At 43.0% G+C, this 23324-nt stretch overlaps 1 protein-coding gene and 1 long non-coding RNA gene across 10 annotated transcripts in view; one reads left to right on the top strand and one right to left on the bottom strand.

Moving 5' to 3' along the window:
- Positions 1–23324, bottom strand: part of MYO7B (myosin VIIB) — a 56941-nt gene that overhangs the window by 3337 nt on the left and 30280 nt on the right. For 5 of the 6 annotated variants that reach the window (XM_085070046.1, XM_085070044.1, XM_085070050.1 and 2 more), the window contains 23 exons: positions 21951–22031; positions 21300–21427; positions 19721–19847; positions 18277–18396; positions 17191–17364; positions 16555–16782; positions 15951–16118; positions 15414–15531; positions 15193–15319; positions 14322–14491; positions 13442–13623; positions 12527–12654; positions 11834–11991; positions 11218–11371; positions 8535–8690; positions 5876–5981; positions 5627–5740; positions 4682–4769; positions 3628–3734; positions 2993–3178; positions 1993–2109; positions 1265–1348; positions 440–559 (listed from right to left, as the gene is read on the bottom strand). In XM_085070046.1, the coding sequence (XP_084926172.1) occupies positions 440–559; positions 1265–1348; positions 1993–2109; positions 2993–3178; positions 3628–3734; positions 4682–4769; positions 5627–5740; positions 5876–5981; positions 8535–8690; positions 11218–11371; positions 11834–11991; positions 12527–12654; positions 13442–13623; positions 14322–14491; positions 15193–15319; positions 15414–15531; positions 15951–16118; positions 16555–16782; positions 17191–17364; positions 18277–18396; positions 19721–19847; positions 21300–21427; positions 21951–22031 (3141 nt within the window). The remainder of the gene's footprint in view (positions 1–439; positions 560–1264; positions 1349–1992; positions 2110–2992; positions 3179–3627; positions 3735–4681; positions 4770–5626; positions 5741–5875; positions 5982–8534; positions 8691–11217; positions 11372–11833; positions 11992–12526; positions 12655–13441; positions 13624–14321; positions 14492–15192; positions 15320–15413; positions 15532–15950; positions 16119–16554; positions 16783–17190; positions 17365–18276; positions 18397–19720; positions 19848–21299; positions 21428–21950; positions 22032–23324) is intronic. The other variant, XM_085070047.1, reaches the window with a different exon arrangement.
- LOC146433564 (uncharacterized) lies at positions 5734–23264 on the top strand. 4 transcript variants are annotated; one of them, XR_014854156.1, is made up of 5 exons: positions 5734–5863; positions 10884–11047; positions 15868–16890; positions 18041–18155; positions 21075–23264. It is a non-coding gene; the product is annotated as an uncharacterized LOC146433564 (long non-coding RNA). The 4 variants fall into 4 exon arrangements; XR_014854155.1 differs by lacking the exon at positions 5734–5863 and adding an exon at positions 8688–9486 and having other exon boundaries at positions 10095–11047; XR_014854158.1 differs by lacking the exons at positions 5734–5863; positions 18041–18155 and adding an exon at positions 8688–9486 and having other exon boundaries at positions 10095–11047; positions 21353–23264.

Here is a 23324-nt window from a genome sequence, read left to right as displayed (position 1 = left end):
TAAATATTAATACAGTGATGCTTCTCTGAGACCAAGAATAGTCTGAAACTAATTGCTAAAAAGGTGGTTTCCCACTCACTGGGAAATGTGAAGTCTTACAAGGCTGGCATTGCTACATAACTGGAGGCAGACATGCAAGACAAAAAGCCTCTTACATAGCTTTGCAGTCTTAATTTCTTAGATGCATAGAATTTTGATGTACAGGAAGAATTTCAGAAATTACTATTTTTCCCTGTGTCCTGTGTCTTGTATCTTTGCATAGATAGCATTATATGTGAACTGAACCAGTTCTAAATGGCAATTTTATTGACACAGTAGTGAATGCTTTTTGTATCTGCATTGGTATTTATCTGTTTCCACTGCATCGTTTTGCAGCAATCCTGGTTGGAAAGAAAAAGTTGAGATTTTGTTGCATCTAAGTTGGCAAAACTCTTCTTACCAGAGATGTCTCACATAAGAGCCGGTTTCCTCGTACCAAGTTCCCTATTGTCATGTGAAAGTACGTGCTCCCACTGCTCCAATTGGAGATTTTATTGAAGGGGTAGACTATTAAAATATCCTGTAAGAGGAAACAAACTGAACTATAGAACATTTCTCAAATGAAAACAGGCTGTTACATAAGAAAACCTGTAGAGCCAGAAAATTCTTGTTCTCTCCTACTTCATTTATAGGAACAGTGGATCAAGGTAGTTCTTGGCATCCAGATTAGTGGTATATTGTAAATTCACCAAACAGGTGAATCTTAATCACACAAATGAGACTTCATTATATATTGATCTTTGCCTTAGCACACTGCCATTAGATTTACAATAATCTAAAACTCGTTTTTAAGTTGTTTCATTATTAGAAGCAAATAGTGACACTACCTTTTTCTGAGAGCTTGGTAAGACCAGACTGTTTGGGTTAGACAGCAGCTAAACATGGCCATTTAGCCTGATCTTTTAGACAGTTGGGGCTCCCTGCAAAGCATTTTTCTGAAGCAGATTCCCAGTGGCACTGCCCATCCATCTTCTTGGTCTTACCACTTTGCCAAGTTCATCATGATTGCCATGTCTTTTTTTCAGAGATGCTCTACCCTGTTCCTTTGCAGTATAGAAACTGCAAAGAAGTGACTTGAAGCAGTAACATTTTATTCAGTTTCACACAGAAAATGAATAGAGAGCCTCTATCCTCTCCTACCATTCCTGGGCAAGGTCCTGTCACTGTCCCTAAATTAGCAGGGTCCATTTAATCCTCCCTTAGACTTCTGAGAAGCAGCTGTTACCTTTGTCTTCTGATGTATCAGTGAGACTCCTTGTTTGTTGATTGCAATCAGTAAAATCTCTGGGAAATTGGGCTCCGAGGCTTGCTGTAAATGAGTAACCCAGCAAAATAAGCAGAAAATTGAGGAATTATCTGTATCAGGGCAAAGTGACCTTTAATAGTGTCCAGTGCTTCTTGTTCTCTTTCCCAAATGAACATTGAAACATTTTGGCCATATGTTGATGACTTGAGCAAATGCTACATGACAGAATCAGGTCCATTATTTACTATGCTGTCTGATAACAGGCTTAATGATTGATTGCAAACCCCTTGAAACCCTAGTGAGGAGAAATTAAAGGTCACATGTGGGAAATTATTCTTGGGAGATATCCACTCCAGAATGAGAGGATTAGTACAGTTGTGTTCTGAGGGAGGAGTCCCCAGAGATAAGATTTTGCAGCATTTTCTTGTGGAGAGCAGTGACAGGACAATTAAGCCCCCTACAGCTACTACAAAATTGTAATAGAAGTATTGTAACTAGAACAACAACATTGCTAGTAAACAACAGGAATAGTTCAGAATGGATAAAGAATCCATCTCTGAAGTTGGAAGGAACTGAGTGTTCCTCAATAGATTACAGGAATTTAGCTTTGTAATGTATTTTCACTTTGAGATATGGAATTATACTCAGTCTATATCCCTGGGTACTGATCTACTACCAAATCCACTCACACAGGCCTTCAAACCTACCTTCACCTCAAAAAAGGCTGATCCAAATGTTGGCCACCGGTGTATCATTTTCAAGAAGGCAATCTTGGCCTCATCCACAGTTTTTCCTTCATATTTACTATATGCTGCGATAATGCTCTGTTTAGGAAAAGAGGATGCAAAGCCAATTGTGTTGGAGACAGGCAAGTTTCCAATGCCCAGCATTAGCACTAAAGGCAGCATCAGCTCATCATGATCAGGCTTTTTGCCCCAGCAGCAGAAGACTGAAAATGAAAACAGCTGCCATGCCATGGGGCAAGGTGAAGCCAGAACCCTCCAGTGTTCCTTATTCCTGGATGAAGGAATGAAGGAATTCCTGGCTGAAGGAAGTCCAGCAGCCCAAGGAAATGGACTTCAGGGCAGAGGGGCAATGTGAGGTAAAACTGAGAAAGCCAGTGTTCAACACCCACAAACATGTATTACATCTTCGGCTGAAAAATGTAGGGTTAATTTTCCTTTTGTATCTAAAAGAATGTCCTGAGTTTTCCTCAACAGACTAAGTGGTAAGTACCTGCTGAAACTTCCTTGTCCTTTTTGAGGATAAAAGAGCCTTTTGCTGTAAGTAGCATGGACACGGTGCAAGGAGATTGATTTGCTGCCGAACTAAGAAATACTTAGGAGACAACCTAATTTTCTGTTTCTGTCCAATATCTTCAACTTCTGAGTCCCATCACTGACTCTCGTTTCTCTAACTCTTTTTCTGGGCACTGGAAATAGGTTTGTTTCTCAAAAAAAGATGCACTCCTCAGATAAGCCATCCAGGCCTGCAGATGTCTTTCAGAACTTTGGTAGAGTATGTAAAATCTGGATTGTAAGAGGCAAATCCTCTTGCTATCCTGCTGGCAAATCTGGCAATATCTAATACTATCTCTCCACAGTACTGTCAAAGACCCATCAGATCAAAAATGTAGTGTGGCTCAATGTGTCTTCTCTCATAAAGCTCTGTATATGTAATATGACTAATGAAAGCTGATGTTCTTACCTTTTTCCATTCTTCTGGCAACACTGCTCGGAGCAGATTGTCTGGCACCAGCTCCTTCAGGATTTTGGGGATGGCTGCCAGTTGTGTGCGGTCATTGTTGAAGCGCACTTTGTAAATCAGCCCTGCAAGCTGCACAGCTTCATCCTTGGAACACTTGTGGTAGCCTCTGAGGTACTTCGGCAGCTCCTGGAAGAGAGCAGCTCTGAATCCAGGCTAAAGCAGACACTGACTTAAGCATTCTAAATTTGTGAGGTCAGGATGTGAGTCTTGCCAAACACAGTCCGAGGACATCCCAAGATGTCCTTCTTTTGACTCCTGAAGGTTCTCTGGATGATTTTTAAAGATCCTTTCCAACCCCAGACTTTCTGTGATTCTATGATTTATGGAGCAAGACGAGCATTTCCACAGAACAATGAGGTAAGGGAGCTGTACTCTAAAAATGCTCAGTATAGTTCAGGTGTGAACTCTGTGAGAAATAAATCTGTTCCCGAGGCTGTGTCCTCTTTTGGTGGAGGCATTCCTCTGGAGGCTCTATAATGCAGGCTTTGGAGAGGGAGATAGTAATACTCCTAGACTTAATTTCTCAGGAGTATTTCTCGGATCACAAGATATCTCTGCTTTGGGGAGCTGCTTACCTGGTGATAATGGAAAATGGTATCAGCTTTCAGGTCCTTGCCAGGAACGACATTCAGCCACAGCTTTCTCATGAAGTACACCTCATATGCCACAGGCAGAGCAGCCCCTAAGGAGACCAGATCTTGTTAGTGTTCTCTGTGTCACTGAAAGTTCTACAGTTTTTAAATGGCTTGTGAGCTTCAGAAAAGTAATTACAGTTTTACAGTAACAAACAAAATTACTAACAAAACAACACAAAAAACCATTTTAGATGACAAAAGAAATTATTAGTTTTCCGTTCCTGGACACTGCTCATGCAATGATCAGATGGAGGAGAAGTTGAGGGACTGCCATTGAGTGTTCATTACTGGTGTTCATGACAGCCGCCTGCTGGTGTGTAGCACACCCAAATTTTCTTACACCGATAAAAGTACATCCACTGATGGCTGTGCTTATACAAATGAATTGTGATTTAGTGCACCCACATCTTCATACTGTGATTTTCAGAGCTCCTAGCAGCTACATCAGCTGAGGGAAGAGAAATTAGAAAGTCTTAGATACATAAAGTTTCAGGAAGTTAAACGTCAGCTGTCCTGAAATAAGCAAAGGTCAGGACAAATTGATATGAAATTTGAGTGAAGTTTGAGTTTGATGTAGATTTCAAAATGTTATATTATCCATGGGCGGGGAGGGGGGATGGGACAGGCAGTACAAGGATTTTCTGTGACTAGTATTACATTGTTTTATTCTAACAAGTGGTTCCCTGACAACATAACTTGTGCGTGGGTATCACCAGGTAATAACCCGGTTGAAAATTTTCTAACAACCCAAGAAATATGAGTGACACTGTGTAAAGAACTTATTCACACATGTTGGCTGATTCTTAGTATTTGAGGATCAACCTATCTAACTTGCATCAACCTATCTAACTTGCATGTATCCATCTGTGTGCTTCGGATACAATAGGTAAAAAAAAATCTTTGTTACCAATTTAAAATTTCTGGAGAGATCATTTGCTTTCCAGTTCAACACAGCATCTCATGCAGCTTCTTGTCACGCTGGCATTCTCCTTACCATCTTTCCCTGGTTTGTTCCTCCTGTTCCAGTCTGTCACCTGTCTTAATGAGTCGAAGAAGTAGTCTGCTTCATTCTGACTGATCACCTGCAGAGGCAAAGCAATGAAAGAGAGAAAGGAGGGGTTAGCACATCATATAAAATATTGCCTGTGCCACATATCCAAGTATCAGGCTGAATTTTCTTTCCCTGTCTACAGTGAGAGGGCAGATTTACAGCAGGCAAGAAGTAGAAAAATAGGAGAAGGCTCAATTTATTTACATTTCATGTGGGGATCATTATTGCATCTTCTGTTGCTTTTTACTTTCCGAGCTGCTTATTGAAGTCACATTGAAGATGCCTACCTTATTCCCAGTCTTCTTCTCTTTGTAAAGTGTTGTTACATACTGGGTTTCTCTTTTCAGGAAGGCAGCACACCAGAAACTCCCTGTGCTAGGGCTCAGTGCTGCTTTATCTTGATCACATTTTCAGAGAGAAGGGACCTCTCAGTGAGACAGCCAGCCCAAGCTTCAGCTCAGGCAAGGCAGGCTCCCAACAAAACAGAGAGTAATCAACTGGTGCTGGTTGCCCCTGCTTTCCCTAATTCTAGTGGGCACTGTACATGTGCAGCACATCTTCTGGGCAAAGCCTGAGTTAAAAATGGCTGAATCCAGCAGTATGCAACCATCCCAGCAGCTGCCAGAAAGCCTACATCTTCTCTGCTTTTAGTGCTACCTGGGTACTGGCAGACTGATAGAAACTCTGCATCTCCATCCAGCCCCTTCAAGAGACTGAAAATATTTGTCAGGTGCTAAAAGTTCAAGTTCAGGTTGTATCCCCTCAATAAGACTGAAGCAGTAATCACCTGCTCTGATCTGTGGCTTCATATGATTGTTTAGGTGGTCTGGTAAATAGTAAGAGAGGAGGGGCAGTCTGGCAACCCTGCCAGAGTCAAGATGGAGTTACCTTGTCTGCAATCTTCACAAAGAGGCTGAAACCTTCCCAGGAGTTCAGCTGCAATTTGGAAGCAATGTTCTGACATAGAGTCCGGATTTTGGTGTTTGTTTCCACGTCAAATGTCTATGAGATAACAAGACTCTTGTTACACGGAGGAGAGGAAGAAAGAAGAATACTGAATATCTTCACATAGGCTCCTGGATGAAAACATCATGGCTGGAAAAATGGTCAAGGCTGGGAAAACAAGTAAGTGCTCACCTGTTCTGTTTCATTGGGGAAGCAAATCTTGTGTGAGATCTTAGTGTTGTTCTGTAAGATGGCCTCAACCTCCACAGGATGAGGTGCCCACTTCCTGCAGCCGCTCCTGGAAAATGCCACCATCATCATCAGAGAGATCAGTTTAATCATTGAGGAGCTGAAAACAGTACTCCAGCCGAACAGCAGACACCTTCCAAAAGGCCAGTACTATGTGATGGGGTGGACTCCAATGGACCTCCGCCACAGTGCAAATTCAGCGTATTAACAGGAAGAAACTGAGGGTCTCATTAGCATATAAAATAAAAGTCTGCTCTACTCTGCAAGGAGGTTGCATGAATAAGGCACCTTCCTAGCCAATATCATTGTCTCTTCTATGGATTCAGCAGCATTTTTCCTTACTGAAGTGTGAATATAATGGCTACAAGGAGAAAGACATTTTATTTAATTCCTGCATCAGCAAAAAGATATGTATTCAGATACCAAATTACTTGGAGCCTAAGTACCAAAAAGGTCTGGAGGGCTGCTGAAAGCATCATGTTTTATATAAGAGCTGGAGTGCAATCACTAACTCAAGAAGTGCTTATGCTGTGCAAAGCCAGTTCTTTGAAATTATACCTCAGAGCAGAGCTGCCTTTTAAAGCAAAGGAGGTGACCCTGAAGTCTCAGTCATTCCACAACCTTGACATACTTAAAGAGAGAACAAATCTAGCAAATTATCTCCTGGGGCTCGTAAGTTTCTGCCCTTGGTGGCAAAGAGCAGGCTGTTGAGGTATTTTGAACACCATAGCTCACGGGCCTCTCACACTGGGTCAGTCTCTCAGGAGGAGGTTAGTCTCGATCCAAGCTTTAATTGTGTGGATTTGAAAACTAATTTTTTTCCATTCAATAATGGGGCATTTCCATTTGGAGAAGGAAAATATGACTGTAACCAAGCTGAACAGCATGTGCTTTGTACTGTGCAGGCACTGTACAAAGTGTGAACCTGCCCCACTCTGTCACCTGTTCCTGAACTGGCATCAGAGAGAGGCCCTGTCAGCTCAAGGAAGTGCAGCTGCTTGGCTGGAGAGGCATGGGGTTACCCACCTCTCCTTGCAGCCTGAGCTAGGAATTGACTGCCAAGGTGAGATCTGCCTAACACCCATTGGTTCCCCGGCCAAGATTCTGGGGTTGAAGCTATAAAGTGGCTAATGGAAGAAAAGGTGTGTACCCAAGGGCTCAATTGGCTTCCCCTACATGTATTGTAAGTCAATCCTTTGAGCTCCCTGCTCTCCCCTTTCCAAAGAGACCAGGTTACTTACAGGGAGAAGTTGGACTAGATCATCATTGAAGGTACCTTCCAACTGAAACAGTCCTATTCTATTCTATTCTATTCTATTCTACTCTATTCTATTCTATTCTACTCTATTCTAATCTATTCTATTCTAAGCAGGTACAAGTTTAATCTTAGGAAAAGAGCTGCTCTTAGAAGACAAGATTTGTCTTTGTTCCTCTTCCCATTCCCCAGGCTCCAGATCTGGGGCAGTTTAGCAGATAAAATTCTCCTTACAAATAGCCCATTCTGCTTTCCCCTCACTGTTTGCTCTCTGTAAAGAAGCTCTGTATAGCTCAACAGGGCTTAGAGAATGAATAGCACATGATACAGTGAGGCAGGAATTTTTAAGTCTTCTCCATAGAAATAAGGAATAGCATTCCTTGCCATGCATTTTTCAAGCACTTCAAAGGCGAGTTCGATGTGTGATGACAATTCCCCAGCAGTGTCAAACCCCATCCACTGCAAAGGGGTTATCTCTTGTGTTAGCTTTTCCCTAGCATCTGACCCGTGGGGCTCACAGACCTTGGGGCCCAGTCTGAGAGAAAGGGAGGATGCAGCAGCTGGAAGGAGAAATCATTGGGCAGATTCTTTACTGCTGAGGTCTGTGGCAGCAGATGGTAAATCACAGCATCATCAAAAGGGAGAAGGCTGGAGTCAACCTTGATGCCAAAGTTCTGTTCTCAGAGTGGCAAGCTGGGTAATTCCAGTGCTTGGAGGAATCTAGGGAAACCTTTCCCCTACAGTTCAGTTGATCCTTCTTGAAATCCTGTTAGCCCTCTGCCTCTCTCTGGTTGTGTCATGTCCCTTAGAACAACAACTCATTCAGAAGCTCAGGAAGAACTGTGGTTTGGGGGTTTTGTAGCTTCAGCCTGGGGTAATGCCAAGTGAATGCAGAAGTGTCTTGCTGTGAGCAGCCACATAGGAGTCAGGGCTTTGCTCATTTGGGTTTTTTCAAAGAATAGGAATTTATTTTACTGATCCTTTCAACAAGGACATGCTGCCTCACCAAAAAAAAGGAAGGTCAGGACATCATCAATGACATCATTCCAAGTTGCATGCCCTTTAGGATGTTTGAAATACCCAGCTCTGGGAGTCAAGTGATTATGTGTGATGAACTTTTTAAAATGCTGCTAACTGTGTGAAAGAAAAAAGTGAAACTGTGGCACAGACCTCTCTTTAATGTTTCAAAGTCCATAAAGAAAGTTAAAAATAATGATGACTTAAAAAACCCAGGATGTAAAGAAGGAAAGGAAAGTGAGAGTCACACTATTTTAGCCTGTGTGTTTTTTGGAACCTGATTATTGAAATTTGAATACTTTGAGCTGGTTTTATTACCAGATTATTTACCTCATTACTGTCTGAATTCTCCGACGGCACCCCAGGGCCAGTGTTTCTTTCTGACGTGTCTCTATGAACTTCTGGGCGTGTTTGAGCAGTGACTTGCTGGGTGGGAAGAGGCCAGTGCAGAGCCAGAGGAGCTGCCAGCCCTTGGTCTCACTGTACCTGTGAACACAAAGCCAACAGTTCTGCAACAGCCACATATAATTTTCTGTTTGACTACACGCCAACTACAGGGAAGAGAATTAATCTCCCATCATGGTCCCATTTAGCAGAGAGCTACAAATCAACAGAGCCTTCACCAAGGCTCTGGAATTCATTTGCTGTGCAACAACCAGAGCCTGCATGTGAAGACAATGCCAAGTCCTGCATGAGAAATACTGACGACAGATGCAAACCTCACGAATAAATATAAATTCCAGTTTAGCAGACATCTTAGCAACAGTCACCCAGGTGCCATCCTCTTGGAAAATCACTATTGATTTGGTGTTCAAGCTCACGTGTATTCAAATTGTGGTTTCTCAATGGATGTATTCACCTGCCCTCTGCACTGGCCAGCTTTGCTCAGGGCATGAGTGCTTTGCATGCACTGGCTTCCCCTTATGTGTACTCCTGTTCTGTTCTGAAAAATGAACATTGATAGCATTATGTAGTGTGGCAGTTGCAGTTCTTAAATGCTCCAGATCAAGCTGGTACTATTGCTCACGCTGAAATCCAGTTCTTCTAGCCTCTGCATCTGTGAAATCTGCCCGTTGAAGCTCTTCTGGCACCTTGCCCTCACCATTAACAGCTCTGCAGCCTTGAGGTGGTCAGACATTCTGCCTCAAAGCCAGGAGCAGAACACTCTTCAGCTGTGTCCCAGGATTGCTCTGAAATGCTCACTGGCATGAAGTGGTTTTGGTTGGGTAAATCAGTATCAGACAGAAGTCTGAAAGGGCATCAGACTTCACTGAATAAAGAGGTGTAAGAATAGACTCCGTGGGGTTTAGTTATGGGGATAAAATAGGGACAAGAGATCTCTAAAGATGAGTTTTAGAACGTGAGGGTTTATTGCAAAAGAGCATGGGCATGAGAGGCCTGCTGGGCTGCAAGACACAGCCCAAAGCAGGCCAGAGAAAAGAGAGAGAGAGCAGAAAGAAGAGAGTAAAAAGAGCGTAAAAAAGGGCGATTTGCTTTTTACAATGCAATAAATAATTTTCTCTGTTGAATATTCTAATTCCCTCTAACCAATCTAAGACAAGCTACAAACTCTACAGCATTTACATACAACCTATAAGAATCATCACATTACCATACAGGGTCATGTTTCAAACCTTAAAAAAACCTGCTTTTTGGGATCTCTACCAGGCAGGCAGGGTCTGCTCTGACCTTTGGACTTGCCTGGGCAGAGGGCATTGTTCTATCAAGATGGGGGATTACCTTCCATGGCCATACCATTGTTTTTTAGTTACTCTACAACTCGAACCTTGTCTTCATTTCACTCGCACTCATATTTTCCATATCCTCAGCATCTTTTGCAAGGTAATCATATCTATAAGGCTTTCCTATTTCATCTTCCCCAACAAAGAGGTCCTGGCTTCTTTATTCCCATTTTCTGTTCTAATTTTGCAGATGAAGACACACTACTTTAATCCCATTTACACTCTATAGATCAGTGGTATTTGTGTCTATGAGAGCAGGACACAGTCCCCAACACAGCAGCCTGGGAAGGATGAAAGATTTGTTGCTCAGGCTGTTCTAATGAAAGCATATGGAAATAGCCACCTTTCAAGCATTGTTTTTTCTGCATCAATGATCCCTCTCACAACAGCTACTAAATTGGTGGAGTACATCAGGCATAGCACTGGCACCATGGTTACAGACTATGCATTAAATAGCCTGTAAGATTCACTGCATGAATTTACCATTCAACACTTACATGCAAGAAAAGTTCCACCACATGCAATAGTTGTGGAACAGTAAGAAAGAAAATAAATAAATAAATAAACAAACACAATGCATCCAGAAACAGACAAACAATTTTGCTTATAATTAATATTATTTTAAGCTGCATTTTGCAATTCAGTTCCCATGGAAGTAGATCAAATTACCATTTTGTGAGTGGGGAAGAAAACACCAGCCTGTTTCAGAGACTTTTATGTGGGCAGGGGCCTCTGTAACTAATCTGTTCCGCAAGGCAGTTATGTAACCTAATTAATATAACTACTCAAAAGTATTTACTCACTGGTGGTAAAAATCAAGTGTGAACTATGTTATTGTGAGAGGGGAATGCTGCCATTGGGAAACTTAAATGGAGAGTTGTCAGGGCAGTCACTTGAAGGGATATAAGGACTGTGCAGTGCCATGTTTCCCCCACAGACTGCTTCAGGAGCAGGAGAGCCTCAGTGACACCTTGCCTGCCTCTCACCACAAGGAGATAAGCATGGAATGCTGATGGGGGCAAGGCAGCTGCTCAAGGGAGATGATTGAAGGTGTGCTCTGGTCTCTCCCTGCCAGGCAGTTGTCCTGAGCACCCCACAAAGGTGAGTCCCAAATCACTTCCGGTCAAAAGGGGAAGGGAAGCTGTTACTCCAACATTTGTTTATCCTTCCCCATGCCCCCACTGCATCACAAGTGCAGCAGGGGTTCCTGATGCCCCCTGCACTTGAGGCATGGCTCTGCAGGAGCAGGGTGTTTGCATCCAGATGAATACCTGTTTCTATTCTCAGTCAGTTGCTTCATAATCTGACAGTAAATCTCATCCCGCAGGACCTCCTCCTGGATAGCTGGCACAAATATCTGGTCAGTGACTTCCACAGAGGAGTGTGCCTGTTTTGAGGGGTAGTCTCCCATGAATTTCATGATGGGTGAATGCACTGTTAAGCAGAAAAACAGGCCAATTTTGGAAGGGAAATGGGATATTTCATCTGGATCCTAACATGCTGGTGACTTTGTTGATATCTAAGTGGCAAATACTGGGACCATGTTCCCTGTCTTTCCCCTACCCCCTCTCCCTATGCAGTGGTTGCTTCTTGGCTGTGATTTGTACTGTGCTGCTAGCTGCTTTCTCTGGGCACATGCAGTAAATATCACTCACTCCTAAAGCCACATTCTCAGTTAAGAGAGCCTTCAGTAGCTGTGGAGCACTGGGAAGAAATAGGAACATTTCCTCTGTAGACAAGGGAAACAGATTTGATCTTCTCTATCTTTTATGCAAATGTATCCCCTGTAAGGTGGCTGAGGTATCTCAGTAAAGGTAGTTTAGTGGACCTAGCTAACTCTTCCTTCCTGAGTATTCTCAGGTCCCAAAGAAAGGAGAGAAAGGATATCAATGAAGGCCTGACAAGCCAAATCCCGAAGATCAGAGTCTGTGCATGCTCTCTTCAGCAATGGCTGTTTCAGAGGCTCCGTAGAATGTGCCCACAGTTGACTGCGCCCACGGGATTTCTGGAGAACAGCTTTACTGATGGATTCCTTCTCAGGAGTCCTGAATGAAGACAAGTGCAGGCAATACAAAATTACTAGATCAATATTGCTATGAACATAGGAAGTCATTTTCACAAAGTCATATCTCTAGACCCGTTCTTTCTCAAGACAGTGATCTCCTTTGATTCTGCAGGTCAACAAGAGCAGGGAAATGTAGTTTCCTGGATATCCAGAAGGTAGGAGGCTTGCAAAAAGAAGAGGGGTTTTTAGAAAACTAATTTTTCCCTTATTTCTGAGGCCTGAGTTGTTGTATATCCTCGCTAGCAGGTAAGTGCTGAAGTAGGGGTGAGAAGTAAGAATAGGGCTTCCTGGAAGGAAGTCAGTTCAGCTGGGATTCTTCTACCCTCCACTTTGCATTTCTGCAGACTTAATATACAACAGGCCGTGTGCCAGAATCTGTGTATCCAAAGTCGCAATTACAAGGAACAAAAAGAAGAAACCCAATCAGAAGTGGGAGATGGCATTGCATCATAGGCTTTAAGGATTAGTGATCAACAAGAACTTTTCTGCAGTGTACTCTGCAAAGAGAGCTTCACCTGAAGTGTTCATAGGAGAACTCCTCTAGGGTGTAAGGCTTCACCTTGACATCCTCTTCATTAGGTTCCTCCATGAAGGAGTTCTGTGAAGCTGTCCTCCTCTGGTCTGGAGACATCATCAGCAAACTCTGGAATAAAAGCCACACAGAGATGTCACACGGAGACAGGTCTCTGCCTGCACTGTCAGGTGTTACTCAGCATATATGTACAGGTAGTATTCTGTGCTGCCTAAGACCTTCTGTCCCAAAAGCAGCATCTCCAGAGACTCAAGAAAGATCTGGGAACAGTTGACTCAAAGAAACAATTTACACAGACCTAACAGTAGTGGACATTAAAATGTATGTGATTTTCCAAAGCACAACATGTTTTACAATGCACCTACTTCTCTCTAGTGTGTTTTGTCACCAGCTTTTCTGCTTTTTACCTGTTAGCACAGCATCCAATATGCTGAATGTCCAAAACTGAAGACAAAATTATTAGCAGAGGCATCAATGAGAAACCTTGTCTCCCTCAAAGAACATATTCTCTTAAAATAACTGGCTGCACTCAGAGCTTCCCTTGAGGCATAATGTGATCACCACTCAAGCCCAGAGGAAACTCAGGAAAATTCAACTGGGCACCCATACCCATTAATTGCTACAAGTTCCAGGCACTGAAATCTCCCATGCTGAATAGACTGGGTTTTGGGGTTTTTTTTAAGTCATTCCTTTTGTGCAGCTGCACTCTTCTCCTTAGAGTCTAGGCTAGGTTTAGTTTTGTTTTCAGATAGGTCAGAATGAAATGCTCTGTTTCAATGGGAGGTATAGAACTTGTCTGACTTTGGAGGAACAATTACCTTCCAGTTATAAATTCAACCATATTTAACATTTTTATCTTCTTCCAGTCTTTTCACAGAGAGTGCTTAGTTTTCCTTACCAGCACTTGACTAGAGGGTTTTGTGAGAGAAGGAATGATGTAGATATCTTCCAAAAATACATTCCCTGTTTTGCCTGTCCTTTCATTCTGGGCACAGATCCAGCCAGAGTCTATATCCAGCCTTTTGTCTTTGGCAAAGATAAGCAAGTCTCCCTTCTTGAAGGACAGGATGCCAGGATCTTCTGGAAAACAGAATAAGGGAGTACTATTCACGCTTGACAGTCAAAAAAATTGCAAAGGGATTGCAACATGAAAGACAAGGGAATTGTATTTTGAAGGCCTGAATTCTGCTAGAAGTAGAAAGTGATTTGAATAAATGTAGCTGATTTTCCAGTAACACCCCTGAGAAATCACTTCCATTTCCTCTGACACTCTGATTTTGATCCACTGAGGGCAATGGCAAAACTCCATTTGATTCACATGAATGCTGATTTTGTGTCTAGACTTGCAGCAAAGCATGGAAAGAAGCTCAGTAGTTGTAAGCAGCTGAAGTTAATGTTTACATTTTAAACATGTCAGTCTGTTTGAGCCACCTGTATGCCACAGAAAATTCCAGTTTACTGCCTCTGTGAAATTCTTCTGCAAAGTGTTTCCAGAGTGCCCAGATCCAGCCTCCTAATATAACCAAACTGAGTTCCTGGACACTATACTATCTAAATAAAGTATATAAAGAAGGAGAAGGGGGTAGGAAAGGTTATTTGTATGTTATTTGTACTGAATCCCATTGCCTTATGCTCGGCATTGCTGTGCTGATGCACTCCCCTGGGAGCAAAGGGACTCTTGCTGAAGTTCTCTCTCTCCTCTTTGAGCACCTTCAAACAAGTGCTGTGGATTCTCTCATGATTTCCTCCCCACCTTGTAGAAAAGTTGTGAGACTCACCCTGGGATTTTTTCTCGTGCATTGCCACAGCAAATTGTGATCTTTTCTTCAGTCCTTCCAGAAATGTCACCACCAGTTCAGCAATGACAACGCTGTTTACAGACGTCAGAACAAACTCCTCGGCACGAAGTGTGATGAGAGTGCAACTCTGTCCAAACGACTTCACCGCCCTACATGTTATTGAACAATTTGTTACCAGAGCATCTGAAAAACTTACAGACCCGTCTGCAAACACAGCCAAGGCACCCACACCTCCTTGCAGTGAATACTGGTAGTTCCTAATTTGCCTTTCCATGAGCTGGTAGGTGTGAAGGACTGAAGTGGTTCAGCTTTACTCTGGACTCCACCATATTTTGTACAAAAGTGCTTCCTTACAGACAAAAGAACATCCTTCCTTTGAAATAACTTGGCAACTAATTGAATCTCTGACAGTCCTCACAGGGGGGATTTGTGTATGTAAGACCCTTTTCTCCAAGTGACCTGATGCAAGGATGTGTCACATGAGCAAGCAGTGGTTACACTCTTTTCTCAGTGATCCTGTTCCAGTCCACGACATCTGAGAAGTATATGAACTCCCAGCACACACAACAGACAATGACTTAACTGTGTCAGTTATTTGGGCCATTCTTGTCTCGATGCCTGTCTGTGCTTCCTTACACCTATCTGATGGAGCAGGATCACCTTCTACCAGCTGGAAGGATGCAGTCCTTTACAGGCTGCTCAGAAGTTCTCCCTTTCTATTTCCCAGACTTAGGCTAAACCACCTTTCCAGGCATAGATCAAATCACCTAAGGAGGTGGCAGAGAAGGTACACCCTTTCAGAGTATGGAAGAGATGCTTACTTCAGGTCTTGTCTTTCTGGGGCCCTCACCTGTTGGTGTGGATGCCAGTTATCTCTGGGAAGGTCAGCTCCAGGAGCCGCTTTTCTGACTCATCCAAGAAGCAGATGCCTTTCCAATTTATAGCAATGATGAAGTGGCTCTTAGGCAAGCTGGGCCCTGGAAATACAGAAAAAAATTCTTTATCAATGCTATACAAGTCTTCCCCTATTGGTCTTATATCCATCCTCTACTCCCAGGCTCCAGGTATTACCTGAAAACTTAGTGACTTCAAAGAATCTGGAAAAAAGCAAAGGCCACTGAAAGCGAGCAAAATCTACAAGCTGCTCCTTCACAGCCTGAGAGGAGAGATGGTCCTGTGTGTATGGGGCCTGCAGGAAAAAAACATACCCAAGGCAAGGTTTTCTCAGCAAAATCTGATTTGCATGATCTGCAGACAATAAAGAACAAGCCTGATCCCAGAAATCCCAACAACCCTCTGCTGTTACTGGTGTCAAAGGAACTTGGAGAAAGTAAATCAGGAACAGTCTCCAGGTAGAAAATAGAAAGCCTTAAAAGATACACTATTCAGAGACTTAAATGTGCTTTTCCATTCTTCCCCCCTTCTCTTCATATGGAAGAGTGAGTGGAAAAGTTTTCCGCTCCCCCAGACTTAATGAGCTATTTGAGATCTACAAACTGAGCTGGTTTTCCTTCTTCCTCTACAGGCTATTCGCAAATGGAAATAGTGAAAGAAGCAGAAGCTGGTGTTCAAGAGTGATTACCCAGCAGTGACAGACAAACCTCTTACCTTAGCATGTGCATAGGTTATAAGGCTCACCCACTTTTCCAGGGGCTTGGACTTCAGCTGTTTCACTGGGATACAGTCATGGAGCACCTTCTGCACAAGTTCATTGTGGATGGTATCTCCAAATTTGATATAACAGTATTTTGCACCTATCTCCACCAAATCCTCCTCCTAAAAGAATTAATCCATTAAAGGAACCTAGAAGGATGTCACAAAGGCTAGATAGCCTCTTTCAACCTTTGAATCATTTAGGATTGGGGTTTTCTCCATTTTTGTCTGGATAACTCTTAACAGTCATCCAGCATAAGGAGGGATGAACTTCACACAATCATAACATCAGAGAGATTATTAGCAAAGATATTTTAAAATATGACCAAATTTGCCGCTTTGGACATGCCTCCCACATGAACTGAAATTTGCAGAGAAAGAAAAAGTATTAATTAGAGCTGCCAGTGTGGCAGCTGGCACAATCACCTGGAGAGGGATTGTTCCTTAAGAAGGGAAGGGTTGTTCTCATCCACTACAAACTCACTTCATATTCCTGCTTTTAATGTGGGAAGCATTTATATAGTTTTGTCTCTTTAGGAGGATGAATCAGGAGACCCACCTTCTCACAGCGGTACTCTCCAAATCGGATGCCACGGATGACTTGGTGGTAAATGAGATCAGTGCTGACAGGATCCTCATGGGAGTTGTGCCAGGGGGTGAAGATTTCCTTCCGGAAGTAGAGGCGCCAGGGTGCATGGCGTTCATGTGTGCCCCGCTCCTTCACCAGCTGCTCACACTGAGAGATGGCATCCAAGACATGGTCTCGGCCCCCACCCAGTGACCATACCTGCCGCAAAGGGACACTGCATTTACTGGCATGCCTGCTCTGGGTCTGCCTGAAGGACAATAAACACAAAGCTCCTGGTCTCCCGACAGCAAGAAAAACTCCAAAAAGGTAAGCAGATGGATGTGCAGGTTGTATGTGGTAAGTGGATGTATTTTTGCTAGTCAGCTATGTGGCAAAGGAAATCTCACAGGATTGCAGCAGGAATTGCTGAATGGTGAGCCAACAGAAAGGCAGAATAGGATTATCAGGTTCTGAGATCCAGCTGGGATTCAGAACTGATTTGGTTTCAGTGCAGGACTGAGTTGAGGGTGTTCCAGAATTCAGACGGAGTCCTCAGTGAGGCTGGGTGGGCAGCAGCAACTCCACAGAAGGAGAAGGGAGCTGTCATTCTATTTTTCTACACTTTACCTTATCAAACACAGCGATGTAGAGTGAAAACCCAAAGGCATCCTTCAGTTTGATTTTATCTGCAATGAACCGACAGATCTCCTTGGCAGTGGAAGCGGAGTCTGCAGGGACAGTGATGCTTTGGCCATTCATCAGGGTGACATTAAACATAATGGGTTTCTTCTGTTTTGTTGCCTATAAGTCAGAATTAAATGAGAGAAACAAATTATGGGCAAACCTTACTTTCTTCTGAAGAATGAAGAAGGCATTTAGACTTAAGAGCTCCACACACTATACAACTCAGTCAACAATCTTTAAGTGAATCTCCAACACCCACATAGTTTCTTCAAAGCACGGTTAGTCATAAATACAAATTACATCTCTGGAGCGGCACTGGATTCAAGTTTTCTCCTCCTCACAGCTCAGGAGAATTGATAATCACATAACAGTGCTGACTGATAGACTTTTCATGAGCAGTTTTTGTCCTGATGTCTTTTGGGAACAGCCTTATATGCATCAGTGGAGAGATGGTCTACAGCAAGTACTTTCTCCAGGAACATGTATATTAAGCAATAGGGTCCCTGAGATTTAGGGAGGAGTTGAACTGAGATCTTTAAAGGGGGGGTTGTATGACTTAAGTACTAGGGTAACGATTAATTACTCGGGTCACATTTAAAGGAAGGGGAGGACATTATAGCTCCATCATACTCCCTTCTTCCTTTCATTTTAAAAGCATAAGCCTGCTCAATTCTTTCCAAAAGTGATAGTAAGACTTTCTTCAGGAGGCTGTTTCTGGCCTATGGTTCCTGAGTGCATGGAAGTATCTCCCTGCAAATCATCTGCTGCTGCTTACATCTTCTTTTGGATTTAGGGTAACTGAATTGCCAGAAGAGGTGTATCCAAGAAACTGCCCAGACCAAGGTGGCTGGTCTTCAATCCCCTTGTGCAATTGATTTCCATGAATTGATTTTTGTCTGTTATTACAGGTTAGTGAATGTAGTATAACTACAAAGTGAATGTAGTATAACTACAAAGTAAGTAGTATACTTACAAAAACCAGTAAAAATGTCCCAGATGAATATAATTAAGCTGGAAGGGAGTTGCTACCTGAAGTTCCAGCCAGCTGGGAGGTTCAGTCCGGGTCCCGTTGATGTAGGTGCGTCTCAGACGCTCAGCACAGTATGAAGCGTAGCCTGTGGGCCCGTAGTGGATGAAATTCAACAGGTACTACATGCACAGAGCAGGAGAAGGAGTTAGGAAACACTAATTCTCAGAAAACATTAAAAACCTTCTGCAGCTGATACACTACATTAGAGTGACCTATTAGCTTTCAGTTCACCAGAAGATATTAAAGATCAGGGTTGGAATTAGTGTCTTCATAAAGTTTTCACTCATTCTTTAGAACTTTCAGTCCAAAGGGAGAGAAGACTTGTGTCAGTCTATTCAACATGTTTAACTACATGAGTAGTAGAGATTTTATTCTTATGGTTAGGTCAGAGCAAGAGTTTTCAACCCAAGAGCCTGAAGTCTTCGGACATTCTGTATGAATGGAAGAGCTGGGAAGAGGGCTAATGGCAGCTTTTTTAGTTTTACCAAGTTCTCTGGCAATATCAATAACTGAAGTCCATGATTAAGATTGGACATTTAAAGACACGAATTTGATAAACGGAGCTTTTGGACTCTGTGTGGCTTTTAGATGACAGGGACTTGTATTTACATATGGGGTCCATACTCAGTGCAAGCATGGGTCATTAATTTGGTTATTTTAATGATTAGGAATATTCTTAGAGGTTAGAATACGGTCATGTCTTTCATGAATTCTGCACAGTTCCATGTTTTTGGATGAAGACTGGTGTTGAAATACGCCTATGGCTTGTGACTGGTTTGTTCCAAGTAGTGTCCATTTTGCAGCATTTATCATTAGATTGATCATTTGAACTGGGGTGTTAGTAAAGCAAGGCTGAAGTTTCATGCACATCCACGGATCCTGTTTGCCTCTCGGATCTAGGAGGAAGCCTGATGTCAAGTTGGAGTCACAGGTTGAGTTTTTATCCTGTGGTGAAGTGGATTTATCATCCATTTAAACTTGGAAATGAATGAGTATCTATTGGACTTTTTAGGACTTAGACATATAGGGTAAGGACTGATAAAACTTGGGGCTGTGATTTTATACGGGCTTCCTGAGTAAATTTAATCACTAGGGTTGTAACTGGAGACACCTTTTGGTTGTCTTTGGTTGGAAGGCAGAATTGGAGTGGTTAAAATTTGCCAGATCCCTTGCTGATCAAAGATCTAAAATGAGGGTTGTGATGAACAACAGAATCTAGACTGTATTACGTGAAATGAAAAAAATTAAATGTGAATGCAGCAATAATTTATTTAAATTCCCAGATATGAATATGAGATGAGAAAGCTTCTGCTGAAAACACAGCACCAGCCGCTCTGGCAGTCAAACATTTTTATGTGGCTGTCAGCATCAAAACATCAAAATACACAAGACACCATCTCAGCTGAGGCCTGTGAGCTGCTGTAGGAAAGGTTAGCAGCATACCTTCACAAATGTGTCTGAAGGAGGAAAGCAGCCAAGGCAAAGTGATAGAAGGATCCAGCCACGAGCATAGCTGCTCCTGTTGCTGTTTTCAGTGAGTTGTTTGCAGATCTGGCAATAAATCTCATCTCTGTAATGAAACATGTGAGAGCAATAGATAATGATTCACTGTCTGAACTGGCTTTGACTGCAAGCTTGGCAGGATAGCAGCATGAGGAAGTAGATCTGAGCAAGATTTAACCATAATAGCTTGGACAGCACCTGTAATCCACCACAGGAAATAGCTTTGTTATGGAAAGCGCCCCAGGCATGCTTAAGTCCCTTTGCTACCCCTTCTTACTCCAGCAGCTCAAGTGCAATTCCCTTGCGATTAACTCCTGTGATAAGCAGGGGGCTGTGAAGGAAAAACAACTGCTGGATCATCCAGCTGTAAAATGGCATTGCTGTCCAAGAATCTAGATGTGTAACTTGCTCTGAGCTCTCTACAGCACATGGCTTGTAGCTCATGGGTCTTGTCTGTCTGCTTGTAGGTGGATTTGGGGATAAGGATGGGGGACACCCTGCTTAATCTTATATCTATATATTTATATATTTATATATTTATATATTTACATATTTATATATTTTATTTATGTACAAACTTGGAGGGAATCTTTGTACAGAAATGGAGAAAAGAGCACTTCAGAGTAAGCTTCTGAAAATGCAAGTTGCCTGCATCAAGGACCTAAAGGAAAGAGATGCAAAAATCTCCGTGCAAATAAAACTGCTATTAAAAAAATCATCTTAACTTTTTCTAGACTCTTGGAACACACATTTGTCAAATCTTATGTGAGAGGATGTAATTTGGATGAGTTTTTGTTCCCTGATAAGACATGTGATGAAACACAGACTGAGGGAATAGGTACTTAGCCTGTGGCTATTACAATATATGGATTGAATGCAATTTTTGCCAGCTGAGAATCTACTTTAGGGAGGGTCTTGACTGAAACAAAGTGACTGTGGGGAGAGGAATGCAGTCCATGACTGAGGTCAAGGCACGGCCTGTGTCTGTGGGCTTTGTTACATAAAAGTGCTTAGGATAAAACGAAGGAGAGGATTCATGGGATCAGGTCAGAATCCAGGAGCTTCTGTCTTATGCTCACACCATGCTTGGCCTAAGGTCCAGCCTCACACTGCTTGTGTTCAGGATTTCTCCTTAGTGTCTGACACACTCAGCAATCCAGACCTTTGACCATCTCTGATGCGGGGACATTGTCTGAGTGCTCAGCAAGAAGCTATTGGAAAACCTCTCATCCATGTAGTATACATTAACTCCATATTTCTTACTCTTCTGAGTGACTCTTCTCCCTCATTCTAGGGCTGTGTTCCACCTTCAAGTGTTATTAAGCCACAGCCCTGAGCTCTGCCCTTTTCCATACCTGTGGGGAATTCAGAAAGCCACACATGGAAGAAGCTGGGCTGTCACATGAAAGTACTAGAAAAGGCAGTAAGGCAGTCATTCCCCAGGATTGTGGAAAAAGGATACTGAATTTCTTTGATGTAATGGGCACCTGGCCCTAGGAAGGAGGTACAAATTTCCTACCTGATGGCAGGACGCAGAATTGCATTACCAATAATGAAGTGTACTTTTTCTAGGTTGGACATAGGTCTCTCAGAGATGGAGGTGTCCTCTTGGAAAGCCTCTTCTCCATTTCGCAGCTGGTCTGTCACCTGAAAAGAAGAGTGGAACCCCAGAGTGCTCTAGAAATCTCCCCTCTTAGCAGGCAGCTCTCTCAGAAATGAGAGACATTCCTTCTCTATCTTTCTGCCTAAATCTCTTCCTACTCAGTGCAGGACAACCAGGCCATATTGCCCTTTCCCTCTCAAGGTAACTCATTAAATGTGCTGTTACAGCACTATCACTTGGCTAGGAGAACTTTCTTGTACTGTCCTGTACAGCCCTAAGGACATGGTTCTCAGTCTGCTCAGGCCTCTGGGCAAGCTGTTCTGTAATGCCAACAATTCTTAGTAATAAATTTCTCCCTGTGTTCTCTGCCAGAGAATAGATGACATCCCCCAGTGCACATGGGCATTGTTTCCGAAGAACACAGCACCAGGTACCCCACACAGGGCTGCCCTGGCTTGGCAGGGAAACAAGTTCTCAGCTGGGAGGTTGCTTACATAACATCTGTCAGAAGGTGAAGACAGGGTTCCAGGCAAGAAGTAAGGGAAGCAATTCATTTCCACCTCTTACCTTCCCTGTCAGCTTGGATGACTGTTTCAGTTTCAGTGACGAAATCCCCTTAGAAATCTTGTTATCCCTTCTGCCTTCTCTCTGCAATACACATTACCAGTATAGGAAATCAGTTTAATGCATGGCAAGAATGATTCCTTAAGGACAGAAAGAGGCTCAAGTGAAGATGTTTTTGTTTTGTCCTCTCCTGCCAGAAGGAGCTAAGTGTCCTGCCAGGACCTACTGGTGTCCTTTTGCACTTGTTGCTATAGAGATATCCCTCACACCCACCACCCATTAAAGAAAAAACACTAATTCCTGGGGTTCATGGGCCGGGAGCACTGACTAATGAAAATTGAATTGATGATTACAATTGAATTTACCCATGTGATTGCTTCTACTGTTTCTGTCTTTTCTGCTATTATCTTTTTTTCATCACCTCCGTGGTCAACCTATAAACTGAAGAAGATTGCTAGGAAAGAGACATTTATTACAATGTTTGAGTCAGGGGGTGGCTGTCAGAGACTGAAATAGTTCATGCCTCAAACATTGATATAAAGTTTTGATCATTATAACAAAAACTGTAAAAAGAAGCTACAATCAAAGAAGCCTCCCTGATGATACCTGACTAGGACTTTGGACTGAGAGTCAAACTGCTGAGATTAGAGAAAGGGAAACCTATTGTTCAGTCATCTCAGGCTGAGGGAAAGGTATGAATCCACAAAGGCCAAAGCGACCAGCTGCACTGAGAATCATCCTTGGCTGAGTTTGAGGTGGGGGCAGAGCACAGCTCACAGAAGCCAGGTTTGCACAGACTTTCCCTCGGCCAAGGGGGGTGAAGGAGGTTTTGGGTGCTTGGCGTAACCTCTGGTCAGAGGCAATAAACATCCATCCTCCATTACACAAACTGGCCCAGCTGTGGATCCTCCAACCCTACAGGCCACATCCACGGGACTTTCATGTTAGAGGCAGCTGAGGGGGAGTCATAATCCATCAAAGACCCCACAAAGTGCTAGGCCTTGCACCACAGGATTGCACTTGATGCAACAGATCCTGCTGCTAAAGACTGCCCCCTCCCCTGGAGGGACATGCCTGGACATTGCCACCTGGCCTGAGTGTACATTAACCCATGGGATCCTATGCTTTCCACGGGGACCATCACCACCAAGAAGACCAGCTGGAGAGGATTAATGCAACATCGTTGGGATCCACGGATGATATTTTCTTTATTCTGTCTCTTTCTGTCCCCCCCCACCTCTTTTCCTACTTCTCCTTTTCTTTTCCTCTCTCTGTCTCATATTTACTATCAAATAAAACCCTTACTATTGACTGGCATATGGTCTCGTTTGCACCTTAATTCAGGCAGAGGTATTTCTAAGAACCTTAATTATTGGA

Source organism: Lichenostomus cassidix, chromosome 9 (assembly GCF_008360975.1).
Source record: "Lichenostomus cassidix isolate B80296 chromosome 9, HeHo_3.0, whole genome shotgun sequence".
Taxonomy (NCBI): Eukaryota; Metazoa; Chordata; class Aves; order Passeriformes; family Meliphagidae; genus Lichenostomus; species Lichenostomus cassidix.
The sequence above is the reverse complement of the archived record's forward strand: the minus strand, read 5'-3'. Positions and strand labels throughout refer to the sequence as shown.